General features: G+C 32.3%; 5 protein-coding genes across 5 annotated transcripts; 3 read left to right on the top strand and 2 right to left on the bottom strand.

The window, feature by feature from the left end:
* Positions 1–472: 472 nt before the first annotated feature.
* Tsp_11547 (actin-interacting protein 1) lies at positions 473–3,500 on the top strand. The gene is made up of 12 exons (XM_003373087.1): positions 473–596; positions 882–969; positions 1,001–1,142; positions 1,240–1,330; positions 1,396–1,802; positions 1,933–2,025; positions 2,086–2,177; positions 2,230–2,453; positions 2,545–2,921; positions 2,956–3,135; positions 3,180–3,345; positions 3,394–3,500. The coding sequence occupies exons 1-12, from the start codon at positions 473–475 to the stop codon at positions 3,498–3,500; spliced, it is 2,091 nt and encodes a 696-aa protein (XP_003373135.1).
* Positions 3,501–3,810: 310 nt separating this feature from the next.
* Tsp_11546 (cleavage stimulation factor subunit, tau variant) lies at positions 3,811–5,786 on the bottom strand. The gene is made up of 11 exons (XM_003373086.1): positions 5,725–5,786; positions 5,405–5,500; positions 5,183–5,352; positions 5,073–5,107; positions 4,907–5,014; positions 4,579–4,725; positions 4,442–4,523; positions 4,250–4,387; positions 4,123–4,184; positions 4,021–4,056; positions 3,811–3,930 (listed from the first exon to the last, which is right to left on the bottom strand). The coding sequence occupies exons 1-11, from the start codon at positions 5,784–5,786 to the stop codon at positions 3,811–3,813; spliced, it is 1,056 nt and encodes a 351-aa protein (XP_003373134.1).
* A 488-nt stretch (positions 5,787–6,274) lies between these two features.
* Positions 6,275–12,117, top strand: Tsp_11545 (hypothetical protein). The gene is made up of 12 exons (XM_003373085.1): positions 6,275–6,298; positions 7,404–7,471; positions 7,776–8,032; positions 8,096–8,366; positions 8,428–8,554; positions 8,645–8,722; positions 8,868–8,944; positions 10,950–11,046; positions 11,496–11,573; positions 11,622–11,684; positions 11,755–11,917; positions 11,978–12,117. Exons 1-12 carry the CDS (start codon positions 6,275–6,277, stop codon positions 12,115–12,117), a joined length of 1,443 nt encoding a protein of 480 aa, XP_003373133.1.
* Positions 12,118–12,423: 306 nt separating this feature from the next.
* Tsp_11544 (putative protein kinase domain protein) lies at positions 12,424–13,848 on the bottom strand. Its single transcript, XM_003373084.1, has 7 exons — positions 13,781–13,848; positions 13,569–13,677; positions 13,397–13,476; positions 13,183–13,321; positions 12,966–13,123; positions 12,824–12,896; positions 12,424–12,510 (listed from the first exon to the last, which is right to left on the bottom strand). The coding sequence occupies exons 1-7, from the start codon at positions 13,846–13,848 to the stop codon at positions 12,424–12,426; spliced, it is 714 nt and encodes a 237-aa protein (XP_003373132.1).
* Positions 13,849–16,916: 3,068 nt separating this feature from the next.
* Tsp_11543 (hypothetical protein) lies at positions 16,917–18,074 on the top strand. The gene is made up of 4 exons (XM_003373083.1): positions 16,917–17,022; positions 17,205–17,367; positions 17,430–17,730; positions 17,802–18,074. The coding sequence occupies exons 1-4, from the start codon at positions 16,917–16,919 to the stop codon at positions 18,072–18,074; spliced, it is 843 nt and encodes a 280-aa protein (XP_003373131.1).
* The last annotated feature ends 168 nt before the right edge of the window (positions 18,075–18,242 follow it).

Raw genomic sequence — 18,242 nt, 5'->3', positions numbered from 1 at the left:
ACTAAAATATCACCAAGTGTCAACTTTCTGGAAACAGCCAACACATGTAGTTTCAGCTGAATTTCAACCCTTCGGGCAGAGGTTACAGGTATAACGATCAAAGGTCACTGCTTCTTCTACTTAGTGGCACTATTGCACGTAGAGTGCTGACTCAGTCGTTTCAGCAGGGAAACGAGTAGAACCAAAATCGAGTTTTATAAACTGCTGTCACCTCACTGTCAAACAAAAAGGAAAAAAATGTTGTTACGATAAGCACGCTCCAGAAACCCTACTGTTGGTTAGTGGGAATGGGAGCAAACCTTGAATTAACATTGAACTTAGGTGAACAATTATCATCGACGAGACAACAAAGGCCATTTGCATCGTTCAATGTCATCGTACAACAGCTATCCAATTGGGTTCAATCGTTGGGCGACAGTATCCTTTTCGCAGGTACAAATGTCAAAGTTTTCAGTGGAGGGCCATTTATTTAATGTTGTGCATAAAAATTGAAACCGCTTCCAAGCAATACTATTATCATAGCGTTGAAAATTATCTCAAATACGCATGCATTAACATTAAAATAGGAAATTCATCACTGGCAAAACGCAAGAATAGTTTAAATCAAAAAAAGGAAAGTTTGCTCAATGATTTCAAACTATACATGATAAAAGAACATCAGCACTATATTCCAGTTGAAGTATTGCAATGCATTTTACCGTATGAAAAGAAAACTTGAAAGTCATTTTACTTTCTGTGCAAACATGTGTCATGCACGAAATTCTTTTGCTATATTTAGCAGCTGTTCGCTCTAGTGTTATTCCGTTGCCTTGAAGATTGAATTCAGTGAAAACAGAGTGTTTTTGCGGAATTTGTCTTTTAATTTTGTTGACTTTTATCAGCCGCATTGGGATTTCTTGTTCGAAATATTCCATTTTTGATCAGAGTTGAATTTTTTCCATTTGGAGAAGAAAATGAATTATCATCTAGGTATGTATGGATATGTTTTATTTTGTTGAAGTCACTTTTTATTTTTAACAGAGAATGTTTTTGCCGCTTTGCCAAGAACTACTCGTGGTATGCCAATGGTTTTGAATGGGGATCCGAAGGGGAAAAATTTTTTATACTGCAATGGAAATAGTGTTGTTATTCGTGATTTGGAAGTAAGCTTTCCGATATATATATGTATTATGTGACGTTTATTTTACGGAGTGGAATGAAGAAGGCAAGTGTTGTTGTTCGAATGATGAATGCTTTTAGAACCCGAAAATAAGCGACGTTTACACCGAACATTCAACGTTGACAACCGTGGCGAAATATTCTCCAAATGGTGCTTACATCGCTTCAGGAGGTGAGCAGTGGTAAATATTGTCATTTAGCTATTCAAAAAGAGAAAAATCAGTTTTTTCCAAACAGATAAATCTGGCAAAATAAGAATCTGGGATACAACCCAGAAGGAGCATATTTTGAAAAAAGAATATCAGCCACTGCCCGGCGCGGTCCGTGACATCGGCTGGTCAGAGGATGGTCAACGCTTGGCGGTGGTCGGTGACGGCAGAGAGAAATTTGGGCACGTCTTCCTGTTTGAAACTGGCACCAGCAACGGCACACTGTGCGGCCAAACTAAGGCACTGAATTCGGTCGACTTCCGTCCAGTGAAGCCGTTGCGCATTGTTTGCGCTTCTGAGGACAATTCGACGGCAATTTTTGAAGGACCGCCTTTCAAATTCAAAACCCTCAATTACAATCATAGTCGATTTGCTCAGTGTGTCCGTTATGCGCCGGATGGACAGCTTTTCGCATCATGCGGAGCTGACGGAAAGGTAACCAACCAGATCTGTATATGACATATATACATATATATATATGTGTGTGTGTGTATGTATATATATTTGTTTTAAAACTTTATTGAAAGTTTATTTTTATCCAGTTGCTTTTTATTTTATTGTTCAGGTATTTGTCTACGAAGGACTAGAAGGTAGTGTTGTTAAAGAATTTGTCGATCCTGCATGCAAAGGTAAAGCGCACGACGGCAGTGCTTATGCAGTAAGATGAGATGCAAAAACCACATGCACATGCGTATTTTAATTTTAATTAAAACTATAGCTCAGCTGGAAATCAGACGGTAGTCAATTGCTTACCGCGTCTGCTGACAAGACTTGCAAAATTTGGGATGTCGAAACTGGAAACGTTGTCAGGTGAAATTATACCTCCGGCTTTTAGCCTTTTTTTGCATCGATCCATTTTAAGCACTTTCAAATTTGGCAATTCTATCGATGATCAGCAGTTGGCGTGTCTTTGGCAAGGCGATTATTTGCTTTCAGTCTCGTTGGGCGGCTGTATCAACTATCTGGATGTGAACAATCCGAACAAACCGCGCATGATCATCAAAGGCCACAACAAACCAATTACCGCTTTGGCAATTGACCCAAGTCGGGATACAGTTTTCACTGGTGACATGGAGGGAAAAATAGGTAACAGTGGGGGGGGCAGGAGGAGGGGGAGATGAAGTTATTTTGTTTGTTAATTTTGCTTTCATTTCAATTATTCATTTATGACATCCAGTGAGATGGAAAGAGAGCAGCGGCCAGGCGGAAGAATTTACCCATCAAGGGCACAAATCTCAAGTTCAGTCGATGGTGTGCACGTTATCGACTTTGATCTCGGTCGGCATGGATGACATGTTGGCCTGCTGCCAACAGGACGAAAGCAATAGCCACTGGTCAGTTAAGCTTGGCTCACAGCCACAAGCGGTCGCGGTTCGAGAGGGAGATCCGAAATTAATTGCTGTGGCTTGTTTGAATGAAGTTCTCCTCTACAACGGCAGCAGTCTCTCGGCACGGCAGACGATCAACTACGAAGCCAGTGCTATTGCCATACATCCGACGGAAAATTTACTGGCGGTCGGATCCGGGGTCGGTTTGGCTATTTTTTCGCAAAATGTATGCATTTGAAAATTTGAAAAAATTTTTCTAGGATAACAAAATTCGTCTGTACGAATTTTCTGATGCTGGTTCGATGCAGCTGTTGAAGGAGGAAACCCATTTAGGAGCGATCACCAGTTTGAGATTTAGCATCGACGGTAAATACATTGCCGTTGCCGACGCCACTCGACGACTGATTCCATACACGGCGAAAACATTGGAGGTTGTGGTGGTGGATCTTTTGTTTAAGTGATGATCATTAATATTTTGTTTCAGCGCGCCGTGAAAAATGACTGGACTTTCCACCTAGCCAAGATCAACTGTTTGGCATGGTGCCCGGATAGTCGTCACATTGCAACCGGAAGCTTGGATACCAACATCATCGTTTGGGATATGGAAAATGCTGGCGAACATCCTCTGATAATCAAAGGTGCAAAAGCCAGTGTTGATTATTTACTGATTTTTACAGTCCATCATTTATCCATTTCAGGGGCACATAAAATGAGCCAAATAACAAACATCGAATGGTGGAATAACAATACTTTGGTCTCAACAGGACAGGATGCTAATGTAAAGCTGTGGAAAATTAGCTTCTAGTTGTGTACGTTGAAATTTTTCTGTTCATCCTGCCGACACATTTTCATTTGCTCTCATGTATTAATTTAAAATTGTGTAAATTACTACAATAGTTGTACTTTTCCAATAGTGTACATAGCCAAGAGAAAGAAGAAATTGTTAGCAATTATTATTTCGATTCATGAAAATTTTCTTCATAGCAACAAATATACAATATTTTCTGAACAAAAAGTGTGACTAAAATAAAAGTTGTCATGGTGATGAATAGCTTTGAAACAAAAATTATTCCTTATAATAACATAACAGAAATAAGAATCAGTTTGAATGTTCTCTAGAACAACGATTTATTCTGCAGTTGAGCTTTCAGCAGCAAAATTTCTTGCTTCTGCTGAAAAGGCAAACAGGCAATCTGGTCGTCGGTTAAGCTCATCAATTGCGAAAGCAGTGATTTCTAATAAATATGAACATCATTAATAATGAAATGATGAAAATTGAACAAAAAAATTAGTTATGCAAATTATAAAAAATTAAAATGTCATACCATTTCCGTTTCACTTACGCCATGACTACCGGTATGCTGAAAAAGAAAAGCAATAAAAAAGTAAATTTAAGCTCCAAGCAATAAAATTATGAACAATCTTACTGAAGAAGGTTGAGTGACAGTCGATTGAACGAACGGTGGTGGTTCAACTCTTGCTGCTGCTGCTGTACAAAAAAATGAAAGCATTTTCAAAAGGATGAATTAAAAATTATTATATAAATATTTCAACCTGCTGGAGCTGGATAAGCTGGAAGTGGAATTTCCGAAAGATTAATTCTTTCTCTATTTTCAAACGGAATACCTGCCGTTGAATGAGAAGGTCGTTTGAACGCTGGAATACAACTGATCGTAGGATCAGACACCGAAGCTAAAAATTATTATTCTGCATATAATTTGCAAAATTGTAGCATAACTTCCTTACGAAAAGCAGATTCGGCAATTCTTTTATGTGATATGCTCAAGGGAACATTTCCAACTTTACGAGCTTTCGCCTTTTTCATACCCTTAAAATATATAATAAAATTTTACAAAAAAATTATTTTTTCTTAAAAAATTTACTTTCTTCCGTGAATCGCTAAAAAAAGTGGCTGCTTCAGATGGTTCAATCAAATTCATTCGAAGCATCACGTAAACCAAAGCCTGCGCTAACTGTTGATTCTTTTTAAGTAAACGTACAATACGACGTTTATTAATTTCACATCCATACTAAAAATGCATCACAACAATTAGACCACATTTCATAAATAATCAACATAAAGAATTATTTCATTTCCAATAAATTATTCGACAATTTGAAAATTTCTCCAATTACTTACTGTTTTGTCAAAAATTTAAATTATAAGATGAAGCAATAAAAACATTTAACAAAAAATAAATTTAACAATACTTTCAACTCAATCAAAAATTCATCCATCTGTTCTGGCGGTAACGATGCAACTTGGTGAACTATCATCTCAGGACATTTTTCAGAATCCACCTCCGGTCCATAAGGATTCTGCATGAATTATAATTGCATAATTACTTCAATAATCGAATAAAATATTAACAGTAACCTCTTCTTCCGGTGCTGCCAAAGTGATCTGCAATTCTGAAAATGACCAACCATCAACATAAAAGCACAAAACAAAACATGCAAAAAGCAGATAAAATGATAAAAAATTACGCTGCATCTCTTCCCGACTTCGATCGCCCACAGCCGCATCGACACGCAGTGGTCTTCCGTGAAACTCGTAGTTGCATAAGTTTCGCTGAGCGCTCAAAGCAGTTTCTTGATCTAAATATTCACAAAAACCATATCCTTTTGGTTTGCCCGTTTCGCGATCGAACACAAGTCTAAAATAGTTCCATTTTAATTGAAAAATTGTTTTATATTTTGCAAACATACCGAAATCCAACAACAGGACCCACTTGCGAAAATATTTCCTTCAACTCTTCTTCTGTTGCATCATAGCTGATGTTTCCAACTGCAAAACACCGATTCCTTCGATTACAATTCAATTTCACAAAATTTACATTATTTAACATAAATAGATTGTAAATTTAACGGCCTAATTTGTTAAACATTTCATAATTAGTAAAATATCAGAGAATTTTATTCGTGAAAATGATAAAATTATTTACATTCTCAAAAAATATTTTCAAGCCATAACATCAAAACATGGTATTATAAAATCGACCACATTTTAAAATATTCAAAAAGCTTACTCACCAAAAACAGATTTGTAGGATCTTTCGATCATGCTTGCTGCTCCTGGATGAATTGCCATCGTTTATGTCAAATGGCGAAAATAACAATGCAACTTTAAAATATAGAACAACACCTACAATGCAATCAACTTACAACAACAATATTTCATACTGTTAACTTGATAATAAAGTTTATAAATTCTTGTAATTAAATAAGCTGGTAAAATAATGTAAAATTTAGCTGCTTAAATGCAAATAATATATTGAATTAATATATTAAATTTTTGTTCTTTATATTATCTAATAAATGAAATATTTTAAATCCATTTTTGTCTACATTAAAATAAAAAACTACTCTCATATTTAAAATAAAAAATAACTTTTTACATTTTATTCCATTATTTATAATTAAATATAAAAACAGCTATTTTTTAAGTGCCACAGTGACTTATCCTTGACATTCAAATCAGCTTGAATTTTACAGTAAGACTAATATAAAATGTGAATATATTTGTTCGTCTTTTTTATCAAATCCTTTTGAAATTATTCTCATCCATTACAGAATGAAATGAAATCTTTTGCATTTGAATATGTGAGTGATTCTTTTTTAATATATGCTTATTCTTGTTACGCTTCTTCTGCTTTTGATTTCATTTTTTTGTCATATGAAAATGTTTTGATTTATTTTAGTAGCATGTGTAAGGATTGACCACTTTTGTTATGCTGTTGAATACTAGCGCTAGTTGTTAATAAAATTAGATTGTTTTTTGATTATTAAGTTTGAATTCTTATTTTTGGTTTATATTTTTTGATAACAAATTTCTACTTTAAAATTATAATCACTTATTTTAAATCTAAAATGAAAAGTTTCTCATTAATTCAATTTTTTATTTTTTAGCACTGTCTCTGTACTGTATTTACTTACCATTTCTTCTAAGAGGCTACTTTTTAACAGCCAAGCATTTTTATTGCGCTGTGCAGCTGAATTTTATCATTTATTCATGGTTATTTCACTTAATGAAATGCAAATTTTTCGTGTTCATTTAGTCTGGCAATTTTTTCAGCTTTGCTTAAAATAATGTTAAGAGCTATGTGTTAGCGAAAGAGTTTAACTTTCCTTATAGGTTATGCGACGACAGAAAAACCTTTTTTTCAAGAAGATATTTTGACCTGATACCCGGAATTTTTTTCTTTTAAATTTATATTTAAATGCTTTTTATTCATTCATAAGATGGATTTGATTTTATTTATATTTGTTGAATAAATATGAAAATGTGAAAAAGTTGCATTCGATGGTTTAACATAGAAACAGTCAGGTCAAAAGAATATTCAGTTGTAAAATACATTGGAAACTGAAAGAAGATGATTGTGCAGTATGAACAAATGTTTGTATGTGTACTTAACTTTTTTCAGCCGAAGATATTGTATGAGTTGTTCACTGTTTCACATAAGTTGATGATTTTTACCTCTATATGTTAAGTAGAATAATTATTTTAATATTAATTTTTGGCTCGGTTCTTATTAAAATTGTGTAGAGCGAATTTTAAATTATGAAATGGCTTTTTGAACATGGGATTTCAAAAATCATTGTAAGCAAATTTCTTTTATGAATGATTTTGCAAAAATTTAACATTAATTTATCGTATCAACTTTTAAAAATGTTGAAGATTTATTTTCACATGTTTCGTTTTTTTCAGAAATTCAGTCATCAGCTAAAGTATGCATCATATTCTGTTCAATCTTTGCCAAGTTGCGATTTTCCTGAGTAAGTTGGCTTGTTGAATACTTATTTAAATTTTGATAATACTGTAAAATTAGGGGGAAAAGCAGTAATAGAAAATTATTATTGCAGTTGGATTTCGTTGTGCCTGTTTACGCACTGGTTCAATCAAGCACATTAAATAAGTTGAAATTATGAAATTTTGATTGCAGCTTTTCTCCAAATAAATGACTAGATTTGAAAGAAATTTTTAATTTGAAAATTTTTTTAATTTCAATTTTATTAGGACTACTTTGGATTCCGGAGAGCTTGTTTTGCTTGGCATGAACAAAAATAAAAATGCCTCAAGTAGGAGTAAATTATTATTGGCTTCGATTCCATCAGAAGAAGACATTGCTAAATTACGGAAGAAGCCTCAGAAAGGCAAGACTGGTGTTTCCATATGCGAATCTTTGTCGGATATGATCAGCGAACGTCGATCAGTTTCATCGAAATGGCGAATTTTTAACATGAAATTCATGCCACAAAATCCTTTGCAAGTTGCTTGCCGAAACGAAGGAAATGATATTTTATTCTGTGATTTAACGAAGCCATCCGATGACACCAGTAGGAAGGAAATTCATTTCAATCTTTTTTATTTTATTTTTTATTTGTTGATTTTTCATTTAGATTTAATGGAAAAGAATACCTGGACTTTGAAAGGTTTGGGTTCGTGTGGATATGGCTTATCATGGAATGCCAGCTTCCCTGGAATGCTCGTCGCTGCTGGCCACGACAATACAATTTGCTTATGGTCAGTTTTGCATTCAATAGTCAACAGTGACACCATTCACCCTTTGAGTACGTTTCGAATTCGTCGTGGTGCTATTAATGATGTCTGTTGGCATCCTTTTTATGACTTTGTATTCGGCACAGTCGACAACAATGGAAAACTTTTCATGTAATTTGCTGAGTATTTTGCTAATTCTATTATTATAATATGTTAATTATCTTCTTCTTAGTTGGGACGTTCGTACAAATGGAGATGGAGAGTTTGCACTGCAATCAAATACAACAAATAGTGAAATTATGTGCTTGTCGTTTAATCCCTTCGATCAGAATTATTTAGCAACTGGTGATATCAAAGGGGTAATGATTTTTACGTTTATTTAACTGTTTTTGGTTATATCATTGGTTAGATATATACAGATATCTTTGAACATTATTGCATTTATATAGAATGTCGCTATATGGGACGACAGAAATTTGTATAGACCTTTGAAATTACTGCAGTACCACAGCAATGAAGTTACTCAGGTAAATTTCTTTGTATCAGAATTGCACATTTATTTATTTATTTATTTATTTATTTAGCATTCATTTTATCTTCTTAAACGAAAATTTGTTATTTGCGTAACTTTTTTTATGAATGAAAATTTAAATACTTAATTTCAATTGTTAGGTTGTCTGGTCACCGTTTCACGAAGATTTACTAGCATCTGCCGGAGCAGATGGCCATATAATTTTGTGGAAGATTGGGTGAATAAATTTTATTTTTTTACATAATATTATATTATTTTTTTGTTAGGAACTGGATAAAATCACATTCTGAAACTAATGACCTTCCAATAGAAGTTGAAGTATGTATTGTATTTTTACTTTACAATAGGCATTGTGTGATTTTTTTCCATTTTTATTAATTAATTTAGGAATGTAAAGTTTTATATTGATAAGATTGTATATTATGAAAGACAGTTTTGTTTATTAATTTTAGTTTATTCGCAAATGTTCGAAAGCTGTCACTGGCATTTCTTGGAGTGCGTCATCTCCTTTGAGAATATTGAGCGTTTCTGAAGATACATCATTTGAAGTTTGGAAGCCATCATCTGCGAATTGAACGTTTATTTTTATTTTTGCGTTATTTTCCGATTTATGTATGTTGTTTTTTACGTTTTAAGCAAATTGAATAAATAATATAGTTTTGTGTAATTTTATTTTCAGTTAACGAATATTCACGGGCAGTGTTTTGTGTCAATTTAAGGTGTATAAATTTCTTTACGTTATTAGGCCATTTTGAATACTTTTTATTTTAATATGTGTTGAATGTTTGATTCAAGCTCTGAATTCTGACAGCATTAAATATATAATGAACTTTAATAACTTTTGGAATTAAATTTAAAAGTTTAATAAAATTTGCAATTACTGTGTTAAATTAGATATAATTTTAAAATGATACAATAGGTATGGTTTCTTGATAAAAATGATTTTCTGAATTACATTTATTAGATAATTCAAATAATAATGGTCGTTTAAATTAAACAAGTTAAATATCTCAGCTAATAATCCCAGGCTTCTGGCTGATAATCATAAACCACCGGCAAGTTCTGCGTGCTAATCAAAGCTCGTGGACGTTTTGATCTCTCATTGTCAGCAGACAAATTTTCATCTTGAATTTTCGTCTCACGAATGTCATGCCGACTTTTAATATTTCTTAGCCATCCAGAACTGGCTAAACAAATTATCAACACCAAGCTTAGTACTAAAAACTAGTGCTTTTTCTTGACAAATGGGACCACTGATTGGTTGGTCTAGTGCAAGTTTCCGGAGGAACCACATGTATATTTCTGAATCAAGCGCGTTGTTTGACGCTTTTTGCAACGATTTTCGTGAAGAACAGCTATTCGAAGTATCCATGTTAAAGTTACTCAAGTGACGCTGACTTCGACAGATATTTGGATTTATGGACATACCTACATCAAAATCCTCAGCGATTTTCCGGAACGACACGCCGCTGTCCACCCGTTTACACACTTCTAGTTTTTGCTTCAAACTCAAAACTTTTTTCTTTCTAATAGTACACATACCGCGCATAAAAATTCTAAAACTACAGAATGTCAGAGTATTAATATAACGCAAGCAGAATTTAATTTTCATAAGCAGTGCATTCCAACCAGTCGGCCAAAATGTCTTCGGATGATCATGTGTTCAGATAATCAGTGATAAAATAATCAGAGTTCTACTGCATTAATGTTATTATATTATTTATTTTTTGTGATTATAGTCATTGCATGAGCTTTTCATATGATATATATCAGCATGCTGGTTTCAAGTGTTTTTTTACAGTTCAAATTATTATCGTTAAACTAATAAAGTATAAATAATAGGTAACCTGCATTTATTTACGATATACTGTATCCAAAACATTCAGTGTAATTGGAATACTATAGTGAATGTACGTAATTTTATTTTAACATGCTTTTTTAATCTGATATGAAAAAGTTGTTTAAATCTGGCTTTTAAGTTGCATTTAAACACTTAATTTTCTGTAACAACTCACTATTTTGCAGTTGCTTCGAAGTGAAAACTTCTAATGGCTACCAAGCGATTAACCCGTACAGCCATTGACTGGAATAAGTATGCAAAATTAGTTTTGGAGAAAGATCGTTCCAAATTTGACACATTCAAATCACTTTTTTTTGAAACTACCAATAAGTATTACGTTCTTGTTTAAGTTTTTTATTATGATTCATAAATTATTGTTTAGAGTTGCTTCATTACCGGAAAAATTGCCTGAGATTGATTGGAATTATTATAAAGAAAAGACGGCTGGTTTTTATGATGTTACCGAGTTTGAGAAGCAGGTGAATTTTTTAAGAATGTTTAAAGATGATAAAATTTAAAGTTTTAACAACCGATTTTTGTCAATGTAGAATTGATTCGTCTTTACCCTGATATAATTTTATCTTGATAGTATGTTTTAGAATAAATTTGTCTGAACTACTTGAAGAAGTTTTTGCTTTATTCTTTTTAATTCTGGAAGTAATTTTAATTAGAAATTGTTTTTGTAATTTGGGATTTACATTTAAAGTGATAAATTTGATAATGTAATGTCCAACAGTCTTATATCTTAAAGAAGGTGAGGCGCAAAAGTGTCTTAGTTTAACTCAACCGAACAATTGTGGAGCATGTTAAGATTAGCTGTCACTATTTTTTTAATATTTAGTAGAGCTCTAAAATACTATTGGTATAAATCGATAAATTGTATACATTATTATTTTGAAAATTTGAAATTTTACTTTTTATTTTGCAGTTCAAAGCACTTCATATTGTTCCTATGAAAGAGCCAGAAGATTTGCTGAAAAAACTTAATGAAGAAGAGAAACGAGAAGTAGAAAAAATTGTTATGCTATAATATGCTTTTGTTTTTGCGTTTTAGATGACACGATTAGATGCGTTTATTAAAGCAAATGAAAGCATTATCCAGGAATGCGAGAAAGAAGTAATTATTTTCCTTCACTAAAATTTTTGAATCTATTCATTTGTTTATTTAATTGTTTACTATGCTTCAGAATAGTGTGCAACTTGCAAAGTTTTATTTTTCATGCTATGTAATGCAATTGAAATTATTCATTTTTATTTCTGTACAGCTAAATAAGATTGCCAAATTTCCACCGATGGATCACTGGTTACCAGAAGAGTATGAAGATTATTTCGTTTGTGTAAATAAAAATTGTGAGTAGTTTTGTTTGGTTATTTAATTTGTTGCTAGTGACTAATTTCAAAATATTGTAGCTATTGGATACAACAGATATCGAGATCATGTTGAACAGTACCGTGAATTGGGTTATCGACGCATGCGCCTGATGAATGAAGAGGAAGGTGTCTTTAATTCATATATCCAGACGCGTTTACAGTCTGTTCATCCTGCATAATATTACTTTTACATGATCAGTTCGGATATCGTCTCAGCAGTTAATCAGTTTTTGTTTTAATTAAACGGGAGCTATTTCGAATGTTTGTATGTTTTAAGTGAAAATGATTTATTTCTCTTGACTAGATATACTTCGAAAGGTTGAATAAATAATTTTTTATTTGAATATTTGCAGATATTTGCATAATGATAACGTTATTAATTGCGTTTGATGATAAAAAAGATTTTTTATTCATAATCACATAATGAATGCTTGTATGTGAAACTTGTGAATACATAGCCACGCCAAATAGTTAATCTACACTTTTCAAGTGGTCTCACTTCTAGATATCATCCAAGGATGAATCATCAATTCATCCAACAGCATGCGTTCAGACGGATCTTTCTTCAAAAGCTTAAATTACAAACATTATTTCAACTCATAAAATAACAAAAGTAAAAAATGAAAAATACTTTGTTAATCACATCTTTTGCTGCATCTGACACAGAGTCTGGAATGGTAAATTCACAAGTGCTGATTAAACGCATGGTCGCTTTCTGCGAAGGAGCGAAAAAAGGTGGGTCGCCAACCAAAAATTCATAAAGCAAAACACCCAGTGCCCAGATGTCAATCTGTGTAAAACAGATTCACAATATATGAAAAAGTAAATTGTTAAACAGTTAATTCATTTAAAAAAAATCAGCAGTTATTCATCAAAATAGAATACCTTTTCATCATAACTGTCGTGACATATCATTTCAGGAGGCAAATAATCTAACGTTCCACAGATTGTTTTGCGTCTGAAAGAAGTAAACACGATGGGATCTGAAAGTTATAATTTTTTTACTTTGCATTACAAGTTCGCCTACCTTGACGATGCTACATTTTCCAAATCAACTGCCCATCCAAAGTCAGCCAATTTCAGTAAGCCTCTAGAATCTACCAAGATATTTTCCGGTTTAATGTCACGATGAATTACGCGTTGACTGTGCATATAACTGACTGCGCTGACCAGCTGGCGCATATACTACAAAAAATTATAATCATAGTTACATCAAACTCCACATTATAAGTAACTCAAATTACATTAGCTGAACGTTCTTCAGAAAACTTTTGTTCTTCTCGCAAAATAGCGTAAAGCTCCCCCTTGGAGGCATATTCTAATATAAGAACTACACGTAAATCATCATGAAAATAACCATGCAGACGAAGAATGTTTGGGTGCCTACAATTTTTAAAAGGCATTTATATTAAACAGAATATCAATTAAGGAGACAAAAAACATTAAGAAACAATTTACTTAAGTTTAAACTGAATTTCAATCTCGCGACGTAATTGAATCTCAACACCTGCTTTGATAAGTTGGGACTTGAATAGAACCTAAACATAATTCATGTATGACATGCCTTAAATAATAATTCATAGACAAATCTAAAAAAAATTAGGATAAACAAAATAACAATAATACTTACTTTCAAAGCAACAATCGCATGCTTTTCTTTTAAACGCGCGAGATAAAGATGACCGTAACGACCTCTTCCCAAAGGACGGCCAATATGAAAATTGTTCAAACTCCATTTCCTAAATAAATAAATATATACACTTGTTTTTGACACCTTTTGTCACTTTTTGTATATGATACATAGAAGTATTATAAAACTACTTGACAAAATCAGACATTTACCTCACAGTTGACTCCGTTGAAGTTTCTTGAACTTTTACTGTCTTTGAAGCAGTCTTATTTTCTTCCATTATTCTCAAACAAAAAAAATATTAAAATGTATTATTTCTCTGAAAATTTCCAAAAACCTAAAATACTTTACAAAATCAAGCAATGCACATAAATAAACAATTCCCAACAGAACAATTAAAACATTCGTGAACTTTAAAAAGCCTTCGTATTTTAAATACTGAATAAACTATTTAAAATATAAAGTCACATTAAAATACATTATACAAAATAAATATATGGCCACAAAATTAATAGGTTAGAATTATATATAACTATTTAAAAATTCAGTAAAAATGCAAACAAATGTAAAATAATTGTGTACATATAGAAAACTAAATTATCCAATAAAATTCATGTGAAATTTAAAAACTATGTAAAAATTATTATTGCTTAATAAAGTTCATTTTCAAGTAAAAGATACCTTTATAAGTTACAGTCTTGTCCAGATGAGGAAATACAGAACTCAATACTGATAATACTTGTCAACCAAAGCAGCAAAATAGATTGAATAACTGTGACAGTAAAAAAGAAAAGCATGTTTAAATATAGTTTTTAATAATGACCGATATGTGGTGGGCAATAATTTTATATTATTTATTCATATATTTTTCACTATTTGAGTATATTAATATTTATCAATTTATCTTTTCTAGAAATGTATGCATAAAAACAATACAACAGGACCTTGCCCATTTACTGCCCCTCAGCTTTGAGTTACCCAATTTCTCGCACGGTGATTGGTTCGACTTTGTTCAGCTGATGCTACTTCCGTTTCAGCTATATTCTCATTTTAATTGATTCGCTCGGTTTTATATTGCCGTAGTCAGTTGTCAATTATGGCTCATTTTAAAAATATTAACTTTTTGCAAAAATCTTTTTTGTCAGTCAACTTTAGTTTTTTATATTTTAAAATAAGTAATTAAAGTTAATAATTAGTTGAATAATTTTCTTTAAATTAGTATATTTGAATGAAATTAATATTAGCTATGACTGCAAATCAGTTTAATAAATTATTCAGAAGTGTCGCAGAAAGTACAAAACAAGAATAAACTATTGAAAATGTCTCATTCTGTGTAAAACGTCAGATAGCAGAATGCAAACGACGAGCCGCTTAATGATTGTATATAAACCATTGAGTGTAAGTATTTAATTAGTAGATTCAGTCAAATTTTGTGCCCATGACTTTACAGCTTACTCGAACTCGACTCTTAGGCACGGAAAGAGAATAAAATTTATGGGAAACACATTGCATAATATTAGCATTTGCTTCATCAAATAGCTTTTGATTAATAATACGGCTAATATTTTACGAAAAATGATAAATTGTTGAATTATGATATGAAATTTAGATTTAAAAAGTCAGCAATCTGCAAATTATTATCAAAGCAACGCAGTATCTAAGGCAGTTGATTGATAAAGTCGATCATTTTCAGCAGTAATTAGCAAAACAAAGAGGAAACTTTTCACACGTGCTAGGTGTAAATTTCAAAATTTTCAAAAAAAGAGCATCACAGTTGTTGTTTTTACATAAATTTTAAGAATCACAAAATTTGAGAAATAAATTTAATCTTCAGAGTCATATTTTTGATAAATTATAAAACTTGTTTTAGCGTAGAAACGTTCTAACAGTTCATTACAGTACATCATCATGATGTATTACCATAGTGCAAAGCAGGCATTATTTGTAATGGTTAATTTTGAAATTTCACGACATGCACAGTTTAAATATATGTGTTATATGTTGTGCATATAAATGTGTGTGTGTGTGTGTGTGTTATATGCTTGCACAAGTATGATCCAAAATATGAAATTTTTCTCACGGTCAAAGCACATTCTATGTATAAAATTTAATGTTTACGAAAAAGGAAAATGATGCAACAAATGCAACTTTTTATAAACTGAACATATTGAATTTGGGTATCAAATGCTGTAAATATCTTTTTCTCATAAATTTTCCGTGATTAGATAGACATGGAATTAATTATTAGTGAACGTAAATTTATTTTTATTCTAATTTTGAATGTCAGTTTTATTGAGCAGTTTTTTTTATTTCAAGATTAAAATGTATATTATGCATCGAGTGTGTCATTGATGTGTTTTTCCAACTGTCGATAATGACTTCCTACTATGTACAGAATAAAAAGTGACATTGAAATGTAGATAATGACGAAGTTCACGACTGCAGTTTATGTAAATTAGATGAACAAAAAAAAGTAGAAAAATATTGAACAACTCATGAGGATGAAATTTAAAAAAGGCCTATTGTTAAAAGTAAACTGTTAATTAAATGTTAAAAAGTGGCATTTTTTCTTCGGCTAGCATTGTCGTGGAAAATAATTTGAACGCTAATGCTTTACTGTTGGGGATGGTTTTCAAAGCTGATTGTTTACCCAGTTAGCAAAAGATGCATTCTTGATTGTAGAACATCGACAACAACAACAACAACCAAGGTGGACAATTTTGTTTACCAGTCAGTCACTTGGTGATACTGGCAAACTTTCACATTGTGAATAAACAGTTTGCATTTAGTTTTAATGTCATTCATTCATTGGGATGTTTGCCGCTGAGCGAGAAAGTATTCTTCACGAAGGTTATTTATATTTAAAAGAAAAAATTTTCCTTTCGAAAGTGAGTAAAATTTCTATTATTCAAAATATTCTCTTGCATCCTGGTGTTGTTGTTGTTGTTCATATAATTTTGCATATTATATCCCAGAGATGGAATAAAGTTTATGTAGTGCTTTGTGGGAAAAGTTGCAACGGCAATGACAGACTGGAAATATACCACAATGAAGATGATGTTCAGCTCGGTAAAATGATTTGCCTGATTCCACTTGCAGAATGCGTAGCCATCCAGTTGACAAAAAGCGATGAAAAATTCGCACCATCCATTCTTACTGTTTATTTAATAAAGAATAAACTGGAATTTACCTGCACTCATGATGGAAATTTAGAAGTAGGCTGTTTTGTTTTTCGTTCAATTTTTAATTTTATCATTATTGTGATACAATTAACTGCGAGTAAAATTATAAAATGAAATCAAAAAAAATTTATCTTTTTTTTTCCAATTCCAGTACTGGAGAAACACCATGTGCTATGTAGCATTTAAAGATGCAAATTTGGACAATTCACTTCTTGTCAATCAAAATATACTGAAAAGTGAAAAATATGGATTCATGAAAGAAATTTTGCAAGGTAAAAAAAAGAAAAATCACCAATTAATCCATTTCAGCAGTTGTATTTTGAACAAAAAAAAACACGCGTAACTTGATTTTATTTTTTCAACAGTTTACCGTATGCCATTTCAAAGGGTTTTTTTCATTTCTCCAATTTCTTCCTTGAAAAATAAAAAAGTCAATAAAATTGATGTTTTTAAGCTTTGAATGGAAAAGAAGCTTTCCAAGTGCAATTGTGCCATTCGACGAGTTCAAATCATCAACCGGGAAAATATTTGTTGTTTGTCGAAAATGATTCGCTCTGTCTCTTTTTGCAAGAAATGACCATTCATTTACAATTATTTCCATGCAAACAGTTCGCGTGGTAAGATCAAAAAGAGATTATAAATTTGCATTAATTTATAATCAGAATGATTTCGATCGCAGGTTAGCCGATGGAGAGTGTTGTTTTGCTTTTCAACTACAAAATGGACATATCTTCGAGCTGAGCAGCGACAAGTCGGAAAAAATCGTGAACAAAATTCAAACTTGGTTCTCTCTAGTCGCCATTGATGGCAGTTCTGCAAAATTGTTGCTACAAATGGCGTACAAGTGTTTCTACAAGCTGACTCCACTCTTGCCCACTTCCATCGACTACAGCATCAAACACCGATTGGCAACAAGCGAAAATGCGAAATTGAAAAAAACAGTGGAACAAGACGAACCGCCGGGTTATGGTTCACAACTGGTGAGTATGGATTTTGGAAATTTAAATAGCAAAAAAATGGTCGGCATTGTCACAGCGTTCACAATTTGCAGCAATCAAACGGTTTTTCGCAACCAACGCCGCTGAAATGGTCCAAGCAAGAGGAATTAAAACGAAGAAGCGACATACAACCGATGCAAAGTTGTCGGAATGAGCAATGGAAATTTGAAAAATTGGAGAAATTTTCGAAAAATTATCCTCCAAAGCAAGACTACAATCGAATTTCAAAAATGCAATTCAACACCGCGCACGATGGACATCCACAGCTCGACATCAAACATGCTACACCAAGACAAACATGCGATGTAAAAATCACCGACGTATGAAAAACAGAACGAAAGAATTTATTTTTCCACGATTGCTTCTTTTTGAATAAATTACAATAAATTAAGTTTGCAGTGAAATGAACATTTTGTAAGAAACAAAAAAAAACGCGTAAATTTTTCAGTGTGATCTTTCAATTGGTACAAATCACACCAAGTAAATACAGTTGT

The sequence above is a fragment of the Trichinella spiralis genome (assembly GCF_000181795.1).
Source record: "Trichinella spiralis strain ISS 195 chromosome Unknown Scfld7, whole genome shotgun sequence".
Classification (NCBI taxonomy): Eukaryota; Metazoa; Nematoda; class Enoplea; order Trichinellida; family Trichinellidae; genus Trichinella; species Trichinella spiralis.
The sequence above is the reverse complement of the archived record's forward strand: the minus strand, read 5'-3'. Positions and strand labels throughout refer to the sequence as shown.

What these genes read in the sequence shown, in the direction of transcription:
- Tsp_11547 (XM_003373087.1), top strand. Translation starts at nt 473, where the DNA reads ATGTTGTGCATAAAAATTGAAACCGCTTCCAAGCAATACTATTATCAT. An exon ending in GAAAATGAATTATCATCTAG is followed by an intron (nt 970 to 1,000) that starts GTATGTATGGAT and finishes ATTTTGTTGAAG; the next exon opens with TCACTTTTTATTTTTAACAG. An exon ending in AATCAAAGGTGCAAAAGCCA is followed by an intron (nt 3,346 to 3,393) that starts GTGTTGATTATT and finishes TATCCATTTCAG; the next exon opens with GGGCACATAAAATGAGCCAA.
- Tsp_11543 (XM_003373083.1), top strand. Translation starts at nt 16,917, where the DNA reads ATGTGCTATGTAGCATTTAAAGATGCAAATTTGGACAATTCACTTCTT. An exon ending in CATGAAAGAAATTTTGCAAG is followed by an intron (nt 17,023 to 17,204) that starts GTAAAAAAAAGA and finishes GATGTTTTTAAG; the next exon opens with CTTTGAATGGAAAAGAAGCT. An exon ending in CCATGCAAACAGTTCGCGTG is followed by an intron (nt 17,368 to 17,429) that starts GTAAGATCAAAA and finishes TTTCGATCGCAG; the next exon opens with GTTAGCCGATGGAGAGTGTT.
- Tsp_11546 (XM_003373086.1), bottom strand. Translation starts at nt 5,786, where the DNA reads ATGGCAATTCATCCAGGAGCAGCAAGCATGATCGAAAGATCCTACAAA. An exon ending in AAGTCGGGAAGAGATGCAGC is followed by an intron (nt 5,108 to 5,182) that starts GTAATTTTTTAT and finishes GGTCATTTTCAG; the next exon opens with AATTGCAGATCACTTTGGCA. An exon ending in TTAGCGATTCACGGAAGAAA is followed by an intron (nt 4,524 to 4,578) that starts GTAAATTTTTTA and finishes ATATATTTTAAG; the next exon opens with GGTATGAAAAAGGCGAAAGC.
- Tsp_11545 (XM_003373085.1), top strand. Translation starts at nt 6,275, where the DNA reads ATGAAATCTTTTGCATTTGAATAT. An exon ending in CAACTGGTGATATCAAAGGG is followed by an intron (nt 8,555 to 8,644) that starts GTAATGATTTTT and finishes GCATTTATATAG; the next exon opens with AATGTCGCTATATGGGACGA. An exon ending in CGTTTGTGTAAATAAAAATT is followed by an intron (nt 11,918 to 11,977) that starts GTGAGTAGTTTT and finishes AAAATATTGTAG; the next exon opens with CTATTGGATACAACAGATAT.
- Tsp_11544 (XM_003373084.1), bottom strand. Translation starts at nt 13,848, where the DNA reads ATGGAAGAAAATAAGACTGCTTCAAAGACAGTAAAAGTTCAAGAAACT. An exon ending in TCAACGGAGTCAACTGTGAG is followed by an intron (nt 13,678 to 13,780) that starts GTAAATGTCTGA and finishes TTATTTATTTAG; the next exon opens with GAAATGGAGTTTGAACAATT. An exon ending in GAAATTCAGTTTAAACTTAA is followed by an intron (nt 13,322 to 13,396) that starts GTAAATTGTTTC and finishes TAAAAATTGTAG; the next exon opens with GCACCCAAACATTCTTCGTC.